The 21,517-nt window shown below is 50.0% G+C and overlaps 1 protein-coding gene across 21 annotated transcripts in view; it reads left to right on the top strand.

Annotated features, from left to right (window-relative positions):
- MAP2 (microtubule associated protein 2) overlaps positions 1-10,918 on the top strand; it is a 225,683-nt gene extending 214,765 nt beyond the window's left edge. For 11 of the 21 annotated variants that reach the window (XM_054177052.1, XM_054177060.1, XM_054177061.1 and 8 more), the window contains 4 exons: positions 5,531-5,623; positions 7,091-7,172; positions 8,469-8,581; positions 10,529-10,918. In XM_054177052.1, the coding sequence (XP_054033027.1) occupies positions 5,531-5,623; positions 7,091-7,172; positions 8,469-8,581; positions 10,529-10,744 (504 nt within the window). In that variant the 3' untranslated portion in view covers positions 10,745-10,918. The remainder of the gene's footprint in view (positions 1-5,530; positions 5,624-7,090; positions 7,173-8,468; positions 8,582-10,528) is intronic. The other 10 variants (XM_054177071.1, XM_054177069.1, XM_054177072.1 and 7 more) reach the window with 1 other exon arrangement.
- Positions 10,919-21,517: the final 10,599 nt, after the last annotated feature.

The following is a 21,517-nucleotide window of genomic DNA, read 5'->3' as shown; positions in this document are numbered from 1 at the left end:
TTGAGTCTCAGCAGTTGCTGCTTACTTGGTCTTCATGGATACCAGCAAATGAAAGAGGTTTGGTTTAATTCAGATTCAAACTCTCTTGATGGACACCAGCAAATGAAAGAGGTTTGGTTTAATTCAGATTCAAACTCTCTTGATGGATACCAGCAAATGAAAGAGGTTTGGTTTAATTCAGATTCAAACTCTCTTGATGGATACCAGCAAATGAAAGAGGTTTGGTTTAATTCAGATTCAAACTCTCTTGATGGACACCAGCAAATGAAAGAGGTTTGGTTTAATTCAGATTCAAACTCTCTTGATGGATACCAGCAAATGAAAGAGGTTTGGTTTAATTCAGATTCAAACTCCCTTGATGGATACCAGCAAATGAAAGAGGTTTGGTTTAATTCAGATTCAAACTCTCTTGATGGATACCAGCAAATGAAAGAGGTTTGGTTTAATTCAGATTCAAACTCCCTTGATGGATACCAGCAAATGAAAGAGGTTTGGTTTAATTCAGATTCAAACTCCCTTGATGGATACCAGCAAATGAAAGAGGTTTGGTTTAATTCAGATTCAAACTCTCTTGATGGATACCAGCAAATGAAAGAGGTTTGGTTTAATTCAGATTCAAACTCTCTTGATGGATACCAGCAAATGAAAGAGGTTTGGTTTAATTCAGATTCAAACTCTCTTGATGGATACCAGCAAATGAAAGAGGTTTGGTTTAATTCAGATTCAAACTCTCTTGATGGATACCAGCAAATGAAAGAGGTTTGGTTTAATTCAGATTCAAACTCTCTTGATGGATACCAGCAAATGAAAGAGGTTTGGTTTAATTCAGATTCAGACTCTCTTGATGGATACCAGCAAATGAAAGAGGTTTGGTTTAATTCAGATTCAAACTCTCTTGATGGATACCAGCAAATGAAAGAGGTTGGTTTTGACTCAAACAGATTCAAACTGGACCCAGGCAGGTGTTAGCAGGCTTGCAGAGCAGCCTGACCTTTTCCTGCTTCATTTGATGTGGCATGAGCTGGGGGATTTAAAGCTGATGGGAGAGGACAGATATTAGACTTAAGTGATTTTCTTGCTTTGGGGTTTGAAAAAGCAGGAACAGGGCTTAAGTGGCCTCAAGAGGAGCACGTTTCTAAGGCAAGACAAGGTGAATGTGTAATGAGGCAGATCAGGGTTTTCTGTTCTCACTGCCAGGGACATGTTGATGCAACTGAAAACTGGGGAGGGAAAAAGAGAGCTAGTTTCATACCTTGCAGAGTTCTGTGGTGAAGCACATTTTCAAGAGGATTGCTTTTGTCTGAACACTGAACAGGTAATAAAGCCTTAGAATCACAGAATGGTTTGGATTGGAAGGGACCTTAAAGGCTCTCTACCTCCAACCCTGCCCAGCCCAGTCTCAAACCCTTCCAGGGCAACTTCTCTGGGCAACCTGTTCCAGTGCCTCACCACCCTCACAGTGAAGACTTTCTTCCTCACCACCCTCTCCCAGTTTAAAGCCACCACCCCTTGTCCTGCCACTCCATGCCCTTGCAAAAAGTCCTACTCTGGCTTTTTTGCAGGCCCTCTCTATGTACCAGAAAGCCAATATAAGGTCTCCCTGGAGCCTTCCCTTCTTCAGGCTGAACAACAACAACCAACCATCTGGATGTGTTCCTGTGTGGCCTGTGCTGGATTCTCTGCTCCTGCTCTGGCAGGGGGGTTGGACTGGATGATCTCCAGAGGTCCCTTCCAACCCCTAACATCCTCTGATCCTGTGATCTGTACTCCGTTAGTGATTTGCATCCAGACAGGGATGGAAAGGCTCCAGAGAAGGAGACTCCACAACCTCCCTGGGCAGCACATCCCAATGGCCAATCTCTCTTTCTGGCAAGAACTTCTTTCCAAGATGAAGCCTAAACTTCCCCTGGTGCAGCTTGAGTCTTTGTCCTCTTGTTCTGGTGCTGGCTGCTTGGGAGAAGAGACCAACCCCCACCTGGCTCCAACCTCCCTTCAGGGAGTTGTAGAGAGCAATGAGGTCTCCCCTGAGCCTCCTCTTCTCCAGGCTAAGCAACCCCAGCTCCCTCAGCCTCTCCTCACAGGGCTGTGCTCCAGACCCCTCCCCAGCTTTGTTGCCCTTCTCTGGACATCTTCCAGCATCTCAACATCTTTCCTAACCTGAGGAGCCCAGAACTGGACCCAGGACTCCAGGTGTGGCCTAACCAGTGCTGAGCACAGGGTACAATGACTTCCCTGCTCTTGCTGGCCACACAGAGAGAGTGATTGCCCATTGGAATGGGCTGCCTGGGGAGGTGGTGGGGTCACCATCACTGGAGGTGTTCAGGAGGAGAATTGATGGGGTGCTTGGTGCCATGGGTTAGTTGTTTAGGTGGTGTTGGATTGGTTGATGGGTTGGACATGATGATCTTGAAGGTCTCTTCCAACCTGGTTTATTCTATGTATTCTATTCTTGATCCAGGCCAGGATGCCATTGGCCTTCTTGGCCACCTGGGCACACTGCAGGCTCATGTTCAGCTCCTGTCCACCAGTACCCCCAGGTCCCTTTCTGCCTGGCTGCTCTCCAGCCACTCCGACCCCAGCCTGTTTCTAGGGGAAGAAGCCAGCTGACTTTGCCCTGCATTAAGCTCCTGCTAGGAGATGGCTTGAGAGATGCTTCATTGGTATGCTGCAGTCTGGGGAAATGGCTTCTGGGCTGTGTGCTGCTGCTGCCAGTAGGTGGTTGTTGTTGTCTGCCTTTCTCTTTAGCGTTGGGTGAAATAGATCGTTCTTGGCAAAGCTCACAGGCGACTCGCTGCTGGCTTCGTCTGCTGGGCTCGGGGTGGGTTTTCACACCGAGTCAGCTGTAGAGGAAAGGCTGCTGCGCTTTCAAAAGCAGCCCATTTGCATCTGTGATTGCTCAGGGAAGCGGGGGGGTGGGGGGAACTGGGAAGAAGGGCTTGGAAAGCCCTGGGGCACAGGTCAGTCAAAACAACTTTTGGCCACATTAAGGGAATGTCACTGCTCAGCACTTAGAATGTTCAGGCTTTGGTGCTTTCCCCAGTCAGAGCCACTGGAGACGTCTGTGCCTCTGGGCTGCCATTGCAATGGGGTACAAGTGCTCAGGCTGGGAGCCTGAGAGGCTGGGAGGCAGTGGGTTCCACACTGTTAGCTGCATTCACCAGAATGAGTTTGTGCATTTACCAAGCTGCAAGGTGAATCCATGTCTGTCAGTCTGCTTTTGGTGTAAAATCACACAATTGTCAGGGCTGGAAGGCACCTCAAGGATCAGCCAGTTCCAACCCCCCTGCCATGGCCAGGGACACCTCACACTACAGCAGCTTGCTCACAGCCACATCCAGCCTGGCCTGAAAAACCTCCAGGCATGAGGCTTCCACCTCCCTGGGCAGCCTGTGCCAGTCTCTCACCACCCTCCTGGGGAAGAACTTCTTCCTAATATCCAGTCTGAATCTGGCCATTTCTATTTGCTCCACCCCCCCCCCCCCCAGTCCTATCACTCCCTGACACCCTCAAAAGTCCCTCCCCAGTTTTCCTGTAGCCCCCTTCAGATACTGGAAGGCCACAAGAAGGTCTCCTCAGAGCCTTCTCTTCTCTAGACTGAACAACCCAACACTCTCAGTCTGTCCTCATATCAGAGGAGCTCCAGCCCTCTGCTCATTGTCTTGGCTCTTCTCTGGACACCTTCCAGCACCACCACATACCCTCAGGAGATGTGCAGACACATTCAGAAACACAGACACCTTCCTGGTGAGTCACAGCCTTCATGCTGTCTCCATCCCAGGCAGCTGCATCATCTAATTCCTTTCATCCAGTGCCATCAGAGAAGTCTACCATTTTCTTGTCATAGCTCTGTCCCCTTAGGAGGCAGTTCCAGAGCCTCCCTGCTCAGAGAGTTACAAAGCTCCCTCTGGATTCCAGCTTCAAATAATTCACAGTCAGTTTGGCTTGCAAACAAAGAATGTAAAGTTTCTTTTTAGCCTAAATAGTTCCTGTCCCCCTCTGGTACTCTCTCTCTCTCTTTCGTGCTTACAGTCTGATTTCTCAAAGGAAACAAAGCTACTGCAGTCAGGCTGGCTGGCTGGCTGGCTGGCAATCTCAGGCTGGCTGGCTGGCTGGCAATCTCAGGCTGGCTGGCTGGCAATCTCAGCCTCCCTGATCTCATTTCTAACTTACTGGCCAGCTTCAACCAGTGCTGGTGAGGGAACAGTGGTCAGAAACACAGCCGGTGCCTCCACGTGGGATGATGGTGGCTGCTGCCTGGGCACAAAGCAGGGACTCGGCATAACCCTGACACTGGGGTGAAGTCAGTGATACCTCAGCCCTTCTCCATACTCAGACTACCAGCTGGCCAGAGGCCTTCTCTTAGCCCACTCTAGCAGACCAGGGACAAAGTCTGGGGGGTTGCTTGCAGGAGGGGATAGGTGTCAAGAAGGAAAGGACAGCCGCTGCTCACCCGTGCCCCAGATCACGCTGGGCAGGAAAAAAGGCTCCAAGGATGCTGAAGGGATTGCAGCACTGCCTGGTGAGGAGAGGCTGAGAGCCCTGGGGTTGGTTAGTCTGGAGAGAAGACTGAGAGGGATCTGATCAATGTCTATTAGTATCTGAGGGCTGGGTGTCAGCCCAGCTGGTGTGAGCTTCAACACGGTGCTGATGAAGGGAGTGCTGTGTCCAGTTCTGGGCTCCCCTGCTCAAGGAGAACAGGGAACTGCTTGAAAGGATATAGAAAAAGACTATGAATCATAGAATGGTCTGGATTGGAAGGGACCTCTAAAGCTCATCCAGTCCAACCCCCTCTGCAGTCAGCAGGGACATCCCCAACTAGATCAGGTTGCCCAGAGCCCTCTTCAGCCTCACCCTGAATATCTCCAGGGATGGAGCCTCAACCACCTCCCTGGGCAGCCTATTCCAGTGTTCCACCGCCCTCATGGTGCAGAACTTGCTCCTCACATCCAGCCTGAATCTCCCCACCTCCAGCTTCATTCCATTGCCCCTAGTCCTATCAGTACCTGAGATCCTGAGAAGTCCCTCCCCAGCTGCCTTGTAGGCCCCCTTCAGATACTGGAAGGCCACCAGAAGGTCTCCTCAGAGCCTTCTCTTCTCCAGACTGAACAACCCCAACTCTCTCAGTCTGTCTCCATAGCAGAGCAGCTCCAGCCCTCTGCTCATCCTCATGGCCCTTCTCTGGACACCTTCCAGCACCTCCAGATCCTTCCTGGAATAGAGGCTCCAGAACTGGACCCAGTGCTCCAGGTGGGGTCTCACCAGAGCTGAGCAGAGGGGCAGAATCCCCTCCCTTGACCTGCTGGCCACACTTCCCTTGCTGCAGCCCAGGCTCTGCTTGGCCTTCTGGGCTGCAAGTGCACACTGAGAGCTCCTGTTGAGCATGGGAGTTAAGATGCTTAGCATAGAGATTGGCATGGTTTACCTTCCCACATTGCAATGCAAGGCTCAGAAGGAGGAGTGAGAGCAGGAGGCTCCCTCTCCCTGCCCTCTGAAGCAGTGTGTGTAGTAAGCTGCCTCCCGTTCCTTTTAGGTTAGGATTCTAAACAAGAAGATCGATTTTAGCGATATTCAGTCCCGGTGTGGCTCCAGAGATAACATCAAACATGCTGCAGGGGGAGGAAATGTAAGTAGTAATGGACACCCTGTGAGCAGGCACCTCCACTCTGCTGACCCACCTTGCACAGCCAGACCTGTCTCCCTTCCTCTGAGCACTACTTTCCTTCTCGCTGCTGTCTCACACCTGAGTCTGGGCTGGTAGTTGTGTGAGCCCTCTGGATGCAGTGGTGGCCTCCTGCTCTTTCTTTCTCCACAGGGCACAGCACCTGGGCAGGAAAAAAAACCCAATGAGGAGAGAAAGGTTTCTCTCTAAATGCCCAGGAGCACTGATGGTCAAAGTCCAGTGTGAGCCCAAATGCCTTTTGAGGGAGCTCACAGTGAGACTCCAGCCACGCAGCTGGGCATCTTCCAGGGCATCAGTCCCTCCTCAGTTAACCTTGCAGTTATGTGCATTCAGCAGAGAGGAAAAGTAAACCAGGAGGACCAAGGAAGCCCCAGAGAGCTTCTTGTGGTCAGCCAGCGTGCTGAGTGCTAATGCCAGGGCATTATTCCTGTGCAGCAAACTGAGGTTGCCCAGGGTTTGAGCAGACACCAGCCAGTTCTGGCAGCCCCACTGGAGCAGCTTAAAGCAGTCGCGATTCCCCTGCCAAGGAAGAAGCAATCTTCCCTCAGATGCAAGAGCTGACACTGTGGGCACCCCTGAGCCAAAGAGATGCTGTCCAGCCACCCCTGCTGGCTGAAGTCATTGCTGCTGATGCGATCGCTCTGCCGGCACCGCGTCCAGCCCGGAGCTCCTGGTGGGGCTGCGGCTTAAGCCCTGCCGTGACTGATTGTGGCGGCGCCTGGGAGCTGTGGGGAGCCAGGCTCGGAGCAGGCGTGGCAAGGCGGCCGGCAGCAGGGCAGGGAGCAGCAGGGCAGGGAGCAGCAGGGCAGGGAGCAGCAGGGCAGGGAGCAGCAGGAGGAGCGAGGGTGCCCCTGCCCTTGCCCGGCTGAGCGGAGCCCGGCCGCTGCTCGCTCTGCTGAGCTCAGGTACAGCTGCAGGAGGCACACTCTGTAGCTTCATCAGGCTGCTGGTGGTGGCCTGACAGGAAGTGCATGTACCCTATTTAGATGTGGGGAACAGATGAAGCAGATGGGAACAGATGGTAGAGAAGCAGAAGTCACCGGAAGACTCCCAGTTGCCAGGATGCAAGAGCAGAAGCAAACAAGGTGGGCCCTGCTGCAGTGCAGGCCTTCGAAGCAGCCACCCTGAGAGAAGGCTCAGAGGCATTCTCAAAAGAAGCCCCAGGCTGATCTGCTTTGTCCTTCTCTTCATTTTTGCTAACAGCAAAGCTTAACCCAGCTCTGCCACTTCCCTCGGTGGGGAGGACGCTTGCTTGTCTTAATCCTCCTCTGCGGCACGGGGCGTTTCCTACTAACCATCTCTGCTTTTTCCAGGGGTACGTAGAGGCTTGGGTTCTCCCTCTGCAGGGCCTGGCTTTTCTCAGCTGTATGCTTTTCATGCCTCTGATCTGTGTGTGTGTGCTTCTCACAGGTACAGATTGTAACCAAGAAGATCGACTTGAGTCATGTCACTTCCAAGTGCGGCTCCCTCAAGAACATCCACCACAAGCCAGGTACCCTGGGGGATTCCTGGGATGTGGGACAAAGCACAGGCTTAAAGGAGAGATCATGCATGATGCCATTCTCTTTTGTAGTCCAGGAGGAAGAAAATGCACTTTGGTAACAAAAGTAATATCCTTAACTCTGCTTGACTGAATTGGCAACATCACAGGAGCAGAGGAGCAGGGGATGTTAGGGGTTGGAAGGGACCTATGGAGATCTTCCAGGTCCAAGCCCCCTGCCAGAGCAGGACCATGGAATCCAGCACAGGGCACACAGGAACACATCCAGGCAGGGCTGGAAAGGCTCCAGAGAAGGAGACTCCACAACCTCTCTGGGCAGCCTGTCCCATTGCTCTGTCATCCTCACAGTGAAGAAGTTCCTCCTCATGTTGAGGTGGAACCTCCTGTGCTGGAGTTTCCATCTATTGCCCCTTGTGCTGTCACAGGGCACCAATGAGCAGAGGCTGTCCCTTTCCCTTCCTTCCTGACTCCCAGCCCTCAGCTATTGATTGACATAGATTAGATCCCCTCTCAGCCTTCTCCTCTCCACACTAAACAGCCCCAGGGCTCTCATCCTCTCCTCACCAGGCAGTGCTCCATTCCCTTCAGCATCCTTGTAGCCCTCCCTCCCTTGGACTCTCTCCATGAGATCCCTGTCCCTCTAGAACTGGGGAGCCCAGAACTGGATGCAATATTCCAGGTGGGACCTCACTAGGGCAGAGACAATATAAATACTTATATAAAGACTGAACTATATAGAAAGGTGTGGGACCACCTAGTTTGGAGAGGAGGTAAATAATGCATTGCATTTAAACCACATGAAAATCAGTGAGGCTGCACTCTGAACCTGTGCGGGCAACCAGTGACAGAAGGAGAGGACACAGTCTCAAGCTGCACCAGGGGAGGTTTGGGCTGGATGTGAGGAAGAAGTTCTTTCCAGAAAGAGAGATTAGCCATTGGGATGTGCTGCCCAGGGAGGTGGTGGAGTCACCACCCCTGGAAGTGTTTAAAACCAGCCTGGATGAGGCGCTCAGTGCCATGGGTGAGTTGATTGGATGGTGTTGGGGGATAGGTTGGGCTGGATGACCTCTGAGGTCTTTTCCAACCTGGTTAGTTCTGTGATTCAGTGAAGAATATGCAGTGTGGGTCTCTGTGCTTCTCCCAAACCTATAGATCTCAGCTGAAAGGGAAGCCCTGCAAGTGCACCCCCATGCATCAGGTCAGACTTGGTCCTGAAGCACTGCAGCTTCTCAGTCTTTCTCCCGAGGCGCTGCCGCTTTTCACGCTGCGTTTCCTTTCGCTGCGCAGGAGGCGGGCGTGTGAAAATCGAGAGCGTGAAGCTGGATTTCAAAGAGAAAGCTCAGGCTAAAGTTGGCTCCCTGGAAAATGCCCACCACGTGCCTGGAGGTGGCAACGTCAAGGTAAGGGCACAGCTGCCAGGGAAATGTCTTGCTCTGTAAGCCTGGCCTGGGGAAATCACTGGAGCGCTGAATTCACGGAGGGTGGCGCTGAATCGAGGAGGAAACCGCTGTTTGCTCTCCTGCAAGCACAATCACCTGCTGGTTGTTTCCTTTGTGGTTTGGAGTGACCAGGCTCACATGCATGATTCCATAGGATCATGGAATCATAGAAACATGGAACTATGGAATCATGGAATGGGCTGCCCGGGGAGGTGGTGGAGTCACCATCATTGGAGGTGTTTAGGAGGAGACTTGATAGAGTGCTTGGTGCCATGGGTTAGTTGATTAGGTGGTGTTGGATGATAGGTTGGACACGATGATCTTGAAGGTCTCTTCCAACCTGGTCCATTCCATTCCATTCCATTCGTGGAATCACAGAATCATTGAATCACAGTACCATTGAATCATAGAAGGGTCCAGGCCAGAAGGGACCTCCAAAGGTCATCCAGTCCAACCCCTCTGCAGTCAGCAGGGACATCCCCAACTAGATCAGGCTGCCCAGAGCCCTCTCCAGCCTCACCTTGAATATGTCCAGGGATGAAGCCTCAACCACCCTCCTGGGCAATCTGTTCCAACATTCCACCACCCTCAGCTGCAGAACTTCTTAATATCCCATCCAAATCTGCTCTGCTCTAGTTTGAAGCCATTGCCCTTGGTCCTGTCCCTGTAGGCCTTTGCAAACAGTCTCTCTGCAGCCTTCTTGGAGCCCCCTTCAGGTCCTGGCAGGTTGCTCTTAGGTCTCCCCAGAGCCTTCTCTTCTCCAGGCTGAACACCCCCAGCTCCCTCATCTAAGCTGAGAGTGACGCTGTAGCTTCTCCAGTGGCTTTCCCCCTGAGGGACCCTTGCACACCATAAGTGTGATCTGTGAAGTTTGTGGTACAGGTACCCCAGAGGATCAGGACTACTTTGTGAAACAGAAGCAAAACATCTTGACAGTAAGACACTCCCATGAGTTTGTGAAAAATACAGACCTTAGACACCAGTCATGATGCCTATGTCTGTTGAATTCATGCAGCAAGGAACAATGGTACTGCTCTTCCCAGAAAGAGTAATTGGCCAGAGAATAGAATAGAATAGAATTAACCAGGTTGGAAAAGACCTTTGACATCATGGAGTCCAACCTATCATCCAACACCATCTAATCAACTAAACCATGGCACCAAGAGCCTCATCCAGTCTCCTCTTAAACACCTCCATTGATGGTGACTCCACCACCTCCCTGGGCAGCACATCCCAATGGCCAATCTCTCTTTCTGTGAAGAATTTCTTCCTAACACCCAGCCTAAACCTCCCCTGGTGCAGCTTGAGACTGTGTCCTCTTGTTCTGGTGCTGGTTGCCTGGGAGAAGAGACCAACCCCCACCTGGCTGTAACCTCCCTTCAGGGAGCTGGAGAGAGCAAGAAGGTCTCCCCTGAGCCTCCTCTTCTCCAGGCTAAGCAACCCCAGCTCCCTCAGCGTCTCCTCACAGGGCTGTGCTCCAGACCCCTCCCCAGCTTTGTTGCCCTTCTCTGGACACCTTCCAGCAACTCAACATCTTTCCTAACCTGAAGGGCCCAGAACTGGACACAGGACTCAAGGTGTGGCCTAACCAGGGAGGTGGTGGAGTCACCACCCTGGAGGTGTTCAACAAAGGCTTGGATGAGGCACTGGGAGCTATGGTTTAATTGTCAGGTGTTAGGTATTGGGTGATAGGTTGGACTTGATGATCTCTCAGGTCTTTTCCAACCTGGTTGGCTCTGCGACCCTGCGGCTCTGTGATTCTTTTCCCCGCTACCCCCAATGCCAATTTCTTTACCTTCCTACAATTTTTCTGCCCGAGACCTGCGGGAAACGCTCCTGGGCACAGCCTCAAGCTCCCCCCCAGGTGACTATGCGACGCCTTAAACCTCTTTGCTTCTCCCGGCGCAGATCGACAGCCAGAAGCTGAACTTCCGCGAGCACGCCAAGGCCCGCGTGGACCACGGGGCGGAGATCATCACGCAGTCGCCGGGCAGGTCCAGCGTGGCTTCGCCGCGCAGGCTCAGCAACGTCTCCTCTTCTGGCAGCATCAACCTGCTCGAATCCCCCCAGCTTGCCACCCTGGCTGAAGACGTCACGGCAGCCCTCGCCAAGCAGGGCTTATGAATGTGCTCGTCCCGCCTCGTACGATGAAGTAATAATCTTTAGGCATGAGCTCTCGGCAGGAATGGGCTCAGAGCAGGTGTTACATTCATTCCTCACCATGTCTGAAACGAAAAGCCACATCCCCAGACTTGTAGTTACCATCCAGTTAAAAACAACACACACACAAAAAGAAAACCCATAAAAAATTGAAAAGAGAATGGAAAAAGAATGGAAAAAGAATGGAAAAAGAAAGGAAAAAGAATGGAAAAAGAAAGGAAAAAGAATGGAAAAAGAATGGAAAAAGAATGGAAAAAGAATGGAAAAAGAAAGGAAAAAGAATGGAAAAAGAAAGGAAAAAGAATGGAAAAAGAAAGGAAAAAAAAATAAAAAGAATGGGACAAGAAAGGAAAAAGAATGGGAAATGAAAGGAAAAAGAATGGGAAAAAAGTAAAAAAGAAAAAATAAATTAAAAAGAAAAAAAAAAGAAAAAAGAAAGGAAAAAGAACAAAAAAAGAAAGGAAAAAGAACAAAAAAAAAGAAAGAAAAAAGAAAGGAAAAGGAAGAAAAAAAGAAAGAAAAAAGAAAGGAAAAGAAAGGAAAAAAGAAAGGAAAAGAAAAGGGAAAAAAAAAGGCAAGAAAGGAAAAATTAAACAAAAAAAGGATTTTAACTAGCTACAGAAATTGGCCTGATCCTGATCTCCATTTTCAACAGGAAGACACTGGCTTTCTATGGGTATCCAACTGCAGTATGTTACCTTGGACAATTATTGTTTGCTCTGCTCTGTCTTGCATGGAGTACTGTACTATGATAAAAATGCATTTTTACCTTTCATGTGCCTGCAGGGCCATCCACTTCTTTCTGAAGAGCCTTGTTGAGAATCCCAAGTTGCTCATTTCCACTGCTCTGCTCATAAATGGGGAAATAAAAAACAACCAACCAACCAACCAGAAAGCAAAGTCTGCCCACTGTGAGTTATTACAGGTTAAATTAGCAGTCTGCTCACCAGAAGGAAAGGGCATAGAGAGAAATTCAAGTTTGATTCAAAACAAAACAAAAAGAAGAAAAAAAAAAACAAATGAGAAAAAAAAAAAGAGAGAAAACAATAAAATGAGAAAAAAACAAGAGTGAAAACAATAAGAAAAAATGAGAAAGAAAACAATAAAATGAGAAAAAAACAAGAGAGAAAACAATAAGAAAAAAATGAGAAAGAAAACAATAAAATGAGAAAAAAAATGAGAAAGAAAACAATAAAATGAGAAAGAAAACAATAAAATGGGAAAAAATAAGAGAGAAAAAAATGGGAAAAAATAAGAGAGAAAACAATAAAATGAGAAAAAAAATAAGAGAAAACAATAAGAAAAAATGAGAAAGAAAACACTAAAATGAGAAAAAATAAGAGAGAAAACAAGAAAAAATGAGAAAGAAAACACTAAAATGGGAAAAAAATATGAGAGAAAACAATAAGGAAAAATGAGAAAGAAAACACTAAAATGAGAAAAAAATAAGAGAGAAAACAATAAGGAAAAATGAGAAAGAAAACACTAAAATGAGAAAAAAATAAGAGAGAAAACAATAAGGAAAAATGAGAAAGAAAACACTAAAATGGGAAAAAATAGGAGAGAAAACAATAAGAAAAAATGAGAAGGAAAACACTAAAATGGGAAAAAATAAGGAAGAAAAAATAAAAGGAAAAAATAAGAAAAGAAAGAAAAAATAAAAGAAAAATAGGAAAGAAAAAATAAATTAAGGAAGGAAAAATAAAAATAAGAAAGAAAAAAATAAAGAAAAATAAGAAAAAATAGGAAAGAAAAAAAATAAGAAAAATAAGAAAAAATAAGAAAGAAAAAAATAAGGAGGAAAAAAAAAAAGTCCAAAAAGTGTTATTTTGTATAAATGAGTAGAACAAAAGTTGAATTAAGTTATTAACATGGTTTTTTGGTTTGTTGTTTTTTTTTTTGGGGGGTGGGGTGGGGTGGGGTTTGTTTTCTTCTCTGGGCCTACCTGGTGAATGATGTCAGTGTATAGCTGAAGAAGCCAATAAATTATTTACCTAAGGACTCAAAGCAGTAGTTTGCAAACCCTTTGACCCACGCTGGGGGAAGTGAGGCCAGCAAGCTGCTTGAAAGCAAGCGCCTGCTCCCCGACAGCCCTGTGTCCGATTAGGCAGTCAGTCCCAGCCCCCCACCTTCCATCTGTTTGATACAGTATTATAGATTCTCTATATATCTTCTCTTTCTCTGTGGCCATTTGTGGTACGCCCTCCCTCATATACTTGAATATTCTACTTCTTTATTCACAGTATCTGTGTCTCTTGCACCCTTCGGTGTTGCGATTTTAGCGCTGTAAAAGTAGATGTTCTAGCAAGGGGTTCGGGGTTGGGTTTGGTTTCTTTCTTTTTCCCCTCTTCATGAGGCTACATTGAAAAAACAAAAAAAAAAAAAGAGGAAAAAAAAAACAACAAAAAGAAGAAAAAGGAACCAAAAAAAAAAAAACAAAGAGAAAGGAGATGAAAAATTTCAGCCATGAAGTTGCTTCCTGTACCAACTACAAGCCGTGACCCCCGTTTTAGTGCCAGATGCAAAGGCTCTTCTGTGATGCTAGGATGAAAAGCAAAAGAGGATTCCTTCCCTCTCTTCCCCTTCCCTCCCTTTCTTCACAAAACAAAGGTTGGTTTGGCTTTTTCTTTTTGTTGGTGGGGTCCAGACAGCTTGGGAAAGGGTCTCCAAAGATGGCCGGGTTTGGATTCTGGGTTTGAAACCATCCGCAACGCTTCGGTTCTGCCTGTATTTCTTCCTTTCCTTTTGGGTGGTTTTTTCCCTCCTTTTTTCCTTTCCTTTCCTTTTTTGGTTTCTTTTTTTAGTCACAGTGAATGTCAGCTTTGTTTCTTTTTTCTTTCTTTTGCTAAAGTTGAAAGACAGGGGGGGGAGGGGGGGGAAAAGAAGAGGAACGCAAAGGATGGAGATGCTGCTGCTCCTTGAGCGCAGCCTCCCCGAGGCGCCCGGGTGGCGGCGATCGGCGCGGCAGAGAGACCTGGCAGCGATCCAGCCTGGGTTGCTGGAGTGGTTCGTCAGTAACTAAGGGGGCATCTCCAAAGCTGAGCAAAGTGGGATTGACTAGACAAAGTGTAAGGAAGAAGTCTGCCTACAAGATCAAGGGCCGAGACATCTAAAGGGCTGATCTAAGGGAGCTCCGGCACTGTCTCACGGACACTAAGAGAACGCTGAAGGCGATGCGGGCGCGCTACTCCTCAGCGGGCGCTGCTCCGCTGATACTCCACCTGTGGCAGCCATTGACCAGTTTGCACTCCTGCAGCTTGTTTGGCCTCCTCCTTTTGAAACCTCTCTGCACTGTCAGCTGAGCCATGCTTGATAGGTGTATTAGGTTAACGCCGTGTGTTGGAAGCTTTCGGACTGTTTTGGGGTTGTTTTTCCTTTTCCTTCTTAATTTGTACGTGCACGTGTGGGGGTGGCTGGGGGTGTGGGTGTTGGGGTTTGAGCTGAAAAGACTCAGAGAGAAGGTTTTTCTGTCTGTGGAGAAGGAGTCTCATCATTAACATGGTTGATTTCAGGTAGTGAGTGCACAGCTAGCAGACGGCGAATATTCAGTGGCCCAAAGGGGGAGTTTGGCCGAGGTGTCGCAGCAAGACAAAGACAAAGCAGAGTGGTAGCCTCTCCAAAGCATTTCCTGAAGGTGAACTCCTCTGACAGCCCCCACGTGACATTTCAGCTCTGCAGAAAGCTTTTTCACACTAGGAAGTACCTAACACCACTTGTAAGTAGGTTTTATACAGAGGACAGTGAGTTTAGGACCATGCTAAGGCCATCTGGAGGATCATAAAAACCACAGGATAGCTCAAGTTGGATGGGACCCGTAAGGATCGTTGAGTCCAACTCAACTTTAGGACCGCCTAAAACTAAACTCTATGACTATGAGCATCATCCTGATGCTCTCTGAGCTCTGGCAGGCTTGGTGCGGTGACCACTTTCCCAGGGAGCCTGTTTCAGTGACTGACCACCCTCTTAGTGAAGAACTTTCCTCCTAACACCCAATCTGAACTTCCCCCAAGGCAGCCTCACCCCATTTCCTAGTGTCCTACCACTCCCCCTCCACTGCCCGGCTTGAGGAAGCTGTAGACTACAGTGAGGTCACAGCCTTCTCTTCCCCAGGCTGATTTCTGCCTTGCAGTGTTATTTCTTAGGGTAATCCTGAGAACTCACATGGAAAGAGCACGAAGTGAGGGGCATTGAAAACCCCTTCCCATTTTTTTCCAGACAGACAACAGACAGAAAGGAAAACCCAACAGTATCTGTGTCACCCTGCTCTGATCATACTACCAATTAATACAAATTAGCCTTGCAGTGGTGGTTCTCTTGAATGCCTTTTGCCAATGTGGGAGAGAATCCATGGTACTGCTGAACCTCAGCTTCTCAGAGGCTGAACACCAGCTGGTTGAGACCAGTGTTAACCTGCGACTCGAGGGGGGTGGTTTATTCTGCTTTTGAATTTGACATGCTCTAGTAAATGAAGCTTAGTTAATTAATCCTCCTACAAGCCCCAAAGGTAGAGCATTTCATGCACTTAAAAAGCAAATGAGCTTTCTTGTCTTGATTCAAGCAAAGACCTTTTGCAACCTTAACCAGCCTGCCACAGAAAAGAGTCCTAGAGCGCTGTGGAGTTAGATGACAAAGCAACCAAGAGTTGTGTGCTGTTCAATAAAACACAGAAATAAATGAGCAAGTTCTGTTCCATGACTCTAGATGGTCACTGAAGAAAAGGAAAAGCTCATAGTAATCTTAACTGCTCAAGAATTGTGTTGGTTTTACCAAAAAAAAACCAATGGGTTTGTAAATACTTAATGCCCACTGGAGAAGACAGAGCCAGCTTCCTGGAAACTGCATCCATTGTGTCTCTTTTTCCACAGGCCTGTTGAGCCCACAGGTGTGTTGGGTGCCTGAGACCCAACTCTGTAACAAAGCAGAGATAATCCTAGACCTACAGGAAAGGTGAAACCTTGTTTGGATTTGCTAGGGGAGAGCCCCAAATGAATAACCCCTCAGGCTGTAGAGACAAGAGGAAAAGTGCTTCTGCCCCGTCTGCAGAGGTCTGTTTCTCTGTAACCACAAGCAGTAAGAACTCAAAGCTGAGCAAGCCTCTGTCCAGCAACAGTAAAGGGAAAACTAATACTGATGAGGGGAAGCATGTGCCCCCGAGGGCTGTGCCTGTTTTTCACTGTACAGCAGGAAATGGTATGCTCCATTCAAGGCCCTGCTAAGGTACAGTAGTAACCTCATCATGACTGCTTGCCCATCTAAGCTCGCCTGCATACACGACCCAAAGGGTGTCGGGAGGCAGCCCGTGTGGACTACCACACGTGAGCAGCAGCTTGTTGTTTCTTTTCCCATGCTGGACCAAATACTGTTTGAAACTCAAGTACAAACAATCCCTTCACAGGCAAATGCCTCGAAGAGCAGAGCACATTCGCTGTGAAAACGGACACAGGTAGATTTCTAGCCTTAGGTGCGTGTCGAGTGCACTCGCTAGTCAGACTGCTAACGCAGCTCCCTCTGCAGCTCCAGCAATTTCCCCCTGCAGGAGCAGGTATTTCAATTAGTTGCAGCCTTGGGAAAGCCAAGCAGCTAAACAAAAGCCACTTCAACTTTAGCAAAGAGAAAAGAGAAAACAAAAAGCCAACAGATAAACCATGCTGTATGCTGGATGTCGAGGAATACAGTCTGCTGTTACAAACCTGTGATTCTTTTGGTCTTCTTTTTCTTTCTGGTAATTCTAGAGCCTGTTACCATTAAAAAGAGGCATTTCTTGACTGGCTGGTGGTAGGTAGTTCATGTTTTTCAATCCAATTTGCAATTGTATTTGTTGCTGTATAGTGATTGTTTTGCAAAATAAAAACCGCTTGTCATCGAGTTGGTTGTGGCTGCTTCCGCTGCCTGCCTGGAGTCCTGCGCCTGGGGAAAGAACAACCCCATGGAGCAGGAGAGGCTGGGGACTGAGCTGCTGGAGAGCAGGGAAGGGGAGAAGGGCCTGGGGGTGCTAGGGGATGGGAGGTTGACCATGAGCCAGCAATGTGCTCTGGTGGCCAAGAAGGCCAATGGCATCCTGGGGTAGATTAGAAGGGCTGTGGTCAGTAGGTGGAGAGAGGTTCTCCTCCCCCTCTGCCCTGGTGAGGCCACAGCTGGAATCTTGTGTCCAGTTCTCTGGGCCCCTCTGTTCAGGAAGGACCTCAGAAAGAGGCTTGAAAGAGTCCAGCACAAAGCCACAAAGATTCTGAAGGGAGAAGAACATCTTCCTTATGAGGAGAGGCTGAGGGAGCTGAGGGCTCTGGAGCTTGGAGAGGCAAAGCCTGAGAGGTGACCTCAGTGCTGTTGCTAAAGCTGTGCAGGGTGAGTGCCCAGAGGCTGCAGCCAGGCTCTGCTGGGGGATGCCCAATGCCAGCACAAGGGGCAGTGGTGGAAGCTGAGGCAGAGGAAGTGCCATGGAAACAGGAGGAAGAATTTTTTCCCCTGTGAGGGTGACAGAGGCCTGGAGCAGGCTGCCCAAGGGGGTTATGGAGTCTGCTTCTCTGGAGCTATTCCAAACCCCACCTGGATGTGTTCCTGTGTGACCTGCTCTAGGTGATGCTGCTCTGGCAGGGGGGTTGGACTGGATGAGCTTTCAAGGTCCCTTCCAGCCCCTAACATTCTGTGACTCTGTGATTCAACTGCTGGGCATGGGAAGGAAAGCATCCTGCAGATGCTGTGTGTTGCATAGCAGAAGGCAGAGCCAGTGAAGTCACGTTTCTCAGATAATCCCTGTTACTTCTTGCCAAAAGAATTAGTTTCTACAGCTAACATCCTCTTCCGTGGGGCAATATTGCCCTGCTTTTTGTGCATGTCAGACCGTCTTTATCCTGGGCTGACAGCCTGGAGGTGAGGTTTAGCATCACCGTGCTTTAAGCAGTTGAGCCCTTGGGGCAGAGAAGGCGCACGGCAGGAGCCAACTTCTCCGTCGTCACGGTGCTTCCTTTGGCCACCTTCAACGCAGAGGTTGTGAAGGCATCACCAGTGGCCACAGCCACCTCTTTGTCACAAGCCGGGCCGCCTGCAGGCTCTTGGCACGGTTTTGGCTCATGGCTCCAGCGCTTTTCCGGAGGGGCAACCTCCCTGCTCCTCTGCTTCCCCTGCCACTGCCTGTGACGGGCCCGATGCTGTGAGGGGCGGCGGGGCTGAGGGCAGCTATGCCATCCCCGTGCCGCGCTATGCCACCCCCGTCCTGTGCCATGCCACGTCGGTTCCATGCCATGCCATCCCCCGCGGTCGCCCAGGTTCGCGCCGGAAGGGGCCGGCGCTGCCTCCCCTCCCCTGCCAGCGCCGGGCTCAGCGCGGCCGGGGCCGGTTCCCCGCAGCGCGGCGCTGCTTCAGGACGGGGAGGTCGTGTGGACCTGCGTTAGTGGGAGCTGCGAGTGGCGAGCTCCTGGGGCCGTGCTGAAAAGCAGCGGGTTGACAGCCCGAGGCTCGAGGGCTCAGCATGCGGCTGTGGTGTGGGGAAGCTTCGCCTCTCCCTTTGCCACCCCGGCCATGCCCGCTCCGGACCTTCTCAGGCAGCGCCGGTTCTGGTGCTTCCTCCTGCTCCGGCGGGGTTTCAACACTCTGCCGTGCAGGCGTAGCTGCAAAGACACATACGAAACGGGATCCACTGTGTGAGCTCTGCGTATTCCACAGCTGGACAGCAGCTTGCTCAGAACGTGGCTGGGAGCCTGAGCAGTAGGAGAGAGATACAACTGAGCTGACTGCCTTTGGCTCCCCAGTGCCTGAGCAAGCTGGAATTTTCACACAATGCTGCAACATCCATAAATAAATGCAGTCAAACTACCTGGAGGAATAATTAAGTGCTGTTAATTATCCATTAGAAGCGCCCTCCTAAGGGTGCTTAGGCACAAGGCAGAACTAATGTATCATCTGCTAAAAGCAGAAGGATTAAGAGAATGAGAACAAAAGGCTGAATCCTGGTTTAAGCATTCACAGCCACAGCTAAGAACAGAGGTTGAGGACAGCTAGTGAGAACCTGTTTCCTCCTTTCTAAGGGAAGGAAAAGGTCATAATTCCGTGGCATTATGTCTTATTAGCAGCCTATGGTGGGTAAGCAAAGTAAGCCCAGAGCTAGAATATTTGCTGGCTGTAGAGGATCTGTCCATCCTGTGCCTGTCACAGCTGCTGGGGGACCCCTTTGCATTGGGCAGGAACATGGTAGAATAAATGGGTGAGTCAGATCAGAGTAGCAGGCAGGGCTTTCACCTACAGGTGTATTGCCACACAGGAGTCCCAGTTGCTGTTTTGAAGATAAAGGACAGTGTGGCCCTGATGGTGCTGCTCCTAAACTTAGACTGTGTGAGCACCCTTGCTCTAGAAGGAAAAGCATGTGGTGGAGGGGATTCTCTCCCTCTGCTCCACTCTACTGAGACCCCACCTGGAGCACTGTGTCCAGTTCTGGAGCCTCTGTTACAGGAAGGATCTGGAGGTGCTGGAAGGTGTCCAGAGAAGGGCCACGAGGATGAGCAGAGGGCTGGAGATGCTCTGCTATGGAAACAGACTGAGAGAGTTGGGGCTGTTCAGTCTGGAGAAGAGAAGGCTCTGAGGAGACCTTCTTGTGGCCTTCCAGTATCTGAAGGGGGCTACAAGAAAGCTGGGGAGAGACTTTTGATGGTGTCAGGGAGTGATAGGACTGGGGGGAATGGAGCACCTCACCTGGATGTGTTCCTGTTTGACCTGCTCTAGGTGATGCTGCTCTGGCAGGCAGGGGGGTTGGACTGGATGAGCTTTTGAGGTCCCTTCCAGCCCCTAACATTCTGTGACTCCACAAAGAGCCCTACCAACCAAGACAACCAAACCCAGCTTGTTTAGCATTTCATCCCTTGGGTAGATCAGTGATTGTAATTATTTGAACTGTTCTGGTGGTATTGTATGAGTTGTATTTAACAGATTACCTTCTGCTTGACTGCCTGACTACCTGTGGCCTCCCAGGTAGCCTTCAGATGCAGGATGTAGCTAACTCTCAGGACTGGAAAACAACAGTCCCCACGCTGTGAGTGCTGCCGTGGCTCAAGCACAGCCTCTGCAGCAGCCAGGACGCTTAACGACCTGGAGCAACCTAGTGCCAGGGGTAGTGGAGTGTGGGCATCACATGGGCTGGAGTGAGGAAACTGCAGGGAAGTTTATGGAGCATACACATTGGATTTGTCAGGTTCAAGCTGCTGAGCCCAAGCCAGCTTCTACATCAACATTTGACAAAGAACAAGCCAAGGTGCAGAGCCCTGCGACTCTCTAGGAGGACCCAGGAAACTGTAGACCTGACAGGGTGACCTCAGTACCAGGGAAGGGCATGGGGCACAGCATCTTAAGCCCCATCACATGCCATACAGAAAACAAGCAGGGAAGCAGGCCCAGTCAGCATGGGTTTGTGAAGGGCAGGTCCTGCCTGACCAACCTGATCACCTTCTACGACAGGATGAGTGACTGTTGGATGAGGGAAAGGCTGTGGATAGAGTCTGCCTAGACATTGGGAATGCCTTCCACACTGTTCCCCACAGAACTCTCGTGGACAAGCTGCCTGCACATGGCTTGGCTGAGCTATGCTCTGCTGCATGCAGCACTGCCTGGGAGAAAGGGCCCAAAGCGTGGTGGTCAGTGGAGTTAAACCCAGCTGGTGGCCAGGCACCAGTGGTGTTCCTCAGGGCTCAGTGTTGGGACCACTGCTGTTTATCATCTTGATTGATGACCTTGATGAAGACAGAGTGTGTGTCTGCAGTAAGTTTGCAGATGACACCAAGTGAGGTGGCAGTGTTGATCTGCACCAGAGCAGGGAGGCTCTGCAGGGGGACTTGGATAGATTGGATCCATGGCCAACATTAACAGGAGGAGCTTCAACAAGGCCACGTGCCAGGGCCTGCACTTAGGTCACAACAGCCCCAAGCAGTGCTATAGACTTGGGGCAGTGTGGCTGGAAAGCTGCTGTCAGAGAGGGACCTGGGGGTGCTAAGGGATAAGCAGCTGAAGAGGAGCCAGCAGTGTGCCCAGGGGGCCAAGAAAGCCAAAGGCATCCTGGCTGGGATCAGCAATGCTGTGTCCAGCAGCAGCAGGGAGGGGACTGTCCCCTGGCACTCAGCTCTGGGGAGGCCACACCTCGAGTGCTGTGTCCAGTTTGGGGCATCTCAGTACAAGAGAGATGTGGAGGTGCTGGAGCCAGGGCAGAGGAGGGCAAGGAAGCTGGGAAGGGCCTGGGGAAGAAATCTGATGAGGAGGCTGAGGGGAGACCTCATTGCTCTCTACAGCTCCCTGAAGGGAGGTTGGAGCAAGGAGGGGACAGCCTCTGCTCCTTGCTGGCAAGGGACAGGGGCAGATTAAATGGTTCCAAGCTGTAGCAGGGGAGGCTCAGGCTGGATGCTAGGAAATATTTCTTCCCAGAAAGGGTTCTTAGCCATTGGAATGGTCTGCTGAGGGCAGTGCTGGAGGTGTTTAAGCAGCCTTGGAGCTGGTGCTTAGGGACATGGTTTGGTGTTGACCCTGCAGTGCTGGGTCTGAGGTTGGAGTGGATGAGCTTGGAGGTCTCTTCCAGCTGCATATATTCTGTGATTGTGTGAGCAGAGGACTTTCTGGGGCCCATCCATTGACACTGCCCCCTGAGAAAGGGGATGGAGGAGGAAGGTGACAGAAGGGCATGGAACTATCAGGGCATAGCTCAACAAAGAACTTTATTGAGTCGTGCGGGGGATGAGGGGCAGCAGCCCCCGGGGCCAGCAGAGC

Source organism: Dryobates pubescens, chromosome 37 (assembly GCF_014839835.1).
Source record: "Dryobates pubescens isolate bDryPub1 chromosome 37, bDryPub1.pri, whole genome shotgun sequence".
Classification (NCBI taxonomy): Eukaryota; Metazoa; Chordata; class Aves; order Piciformes; family Picidae; genus Dryobates; species Dryobates pubescens.
This window is presented reverse-complemented; position numbering and strand designations above follow the sequence as displayed.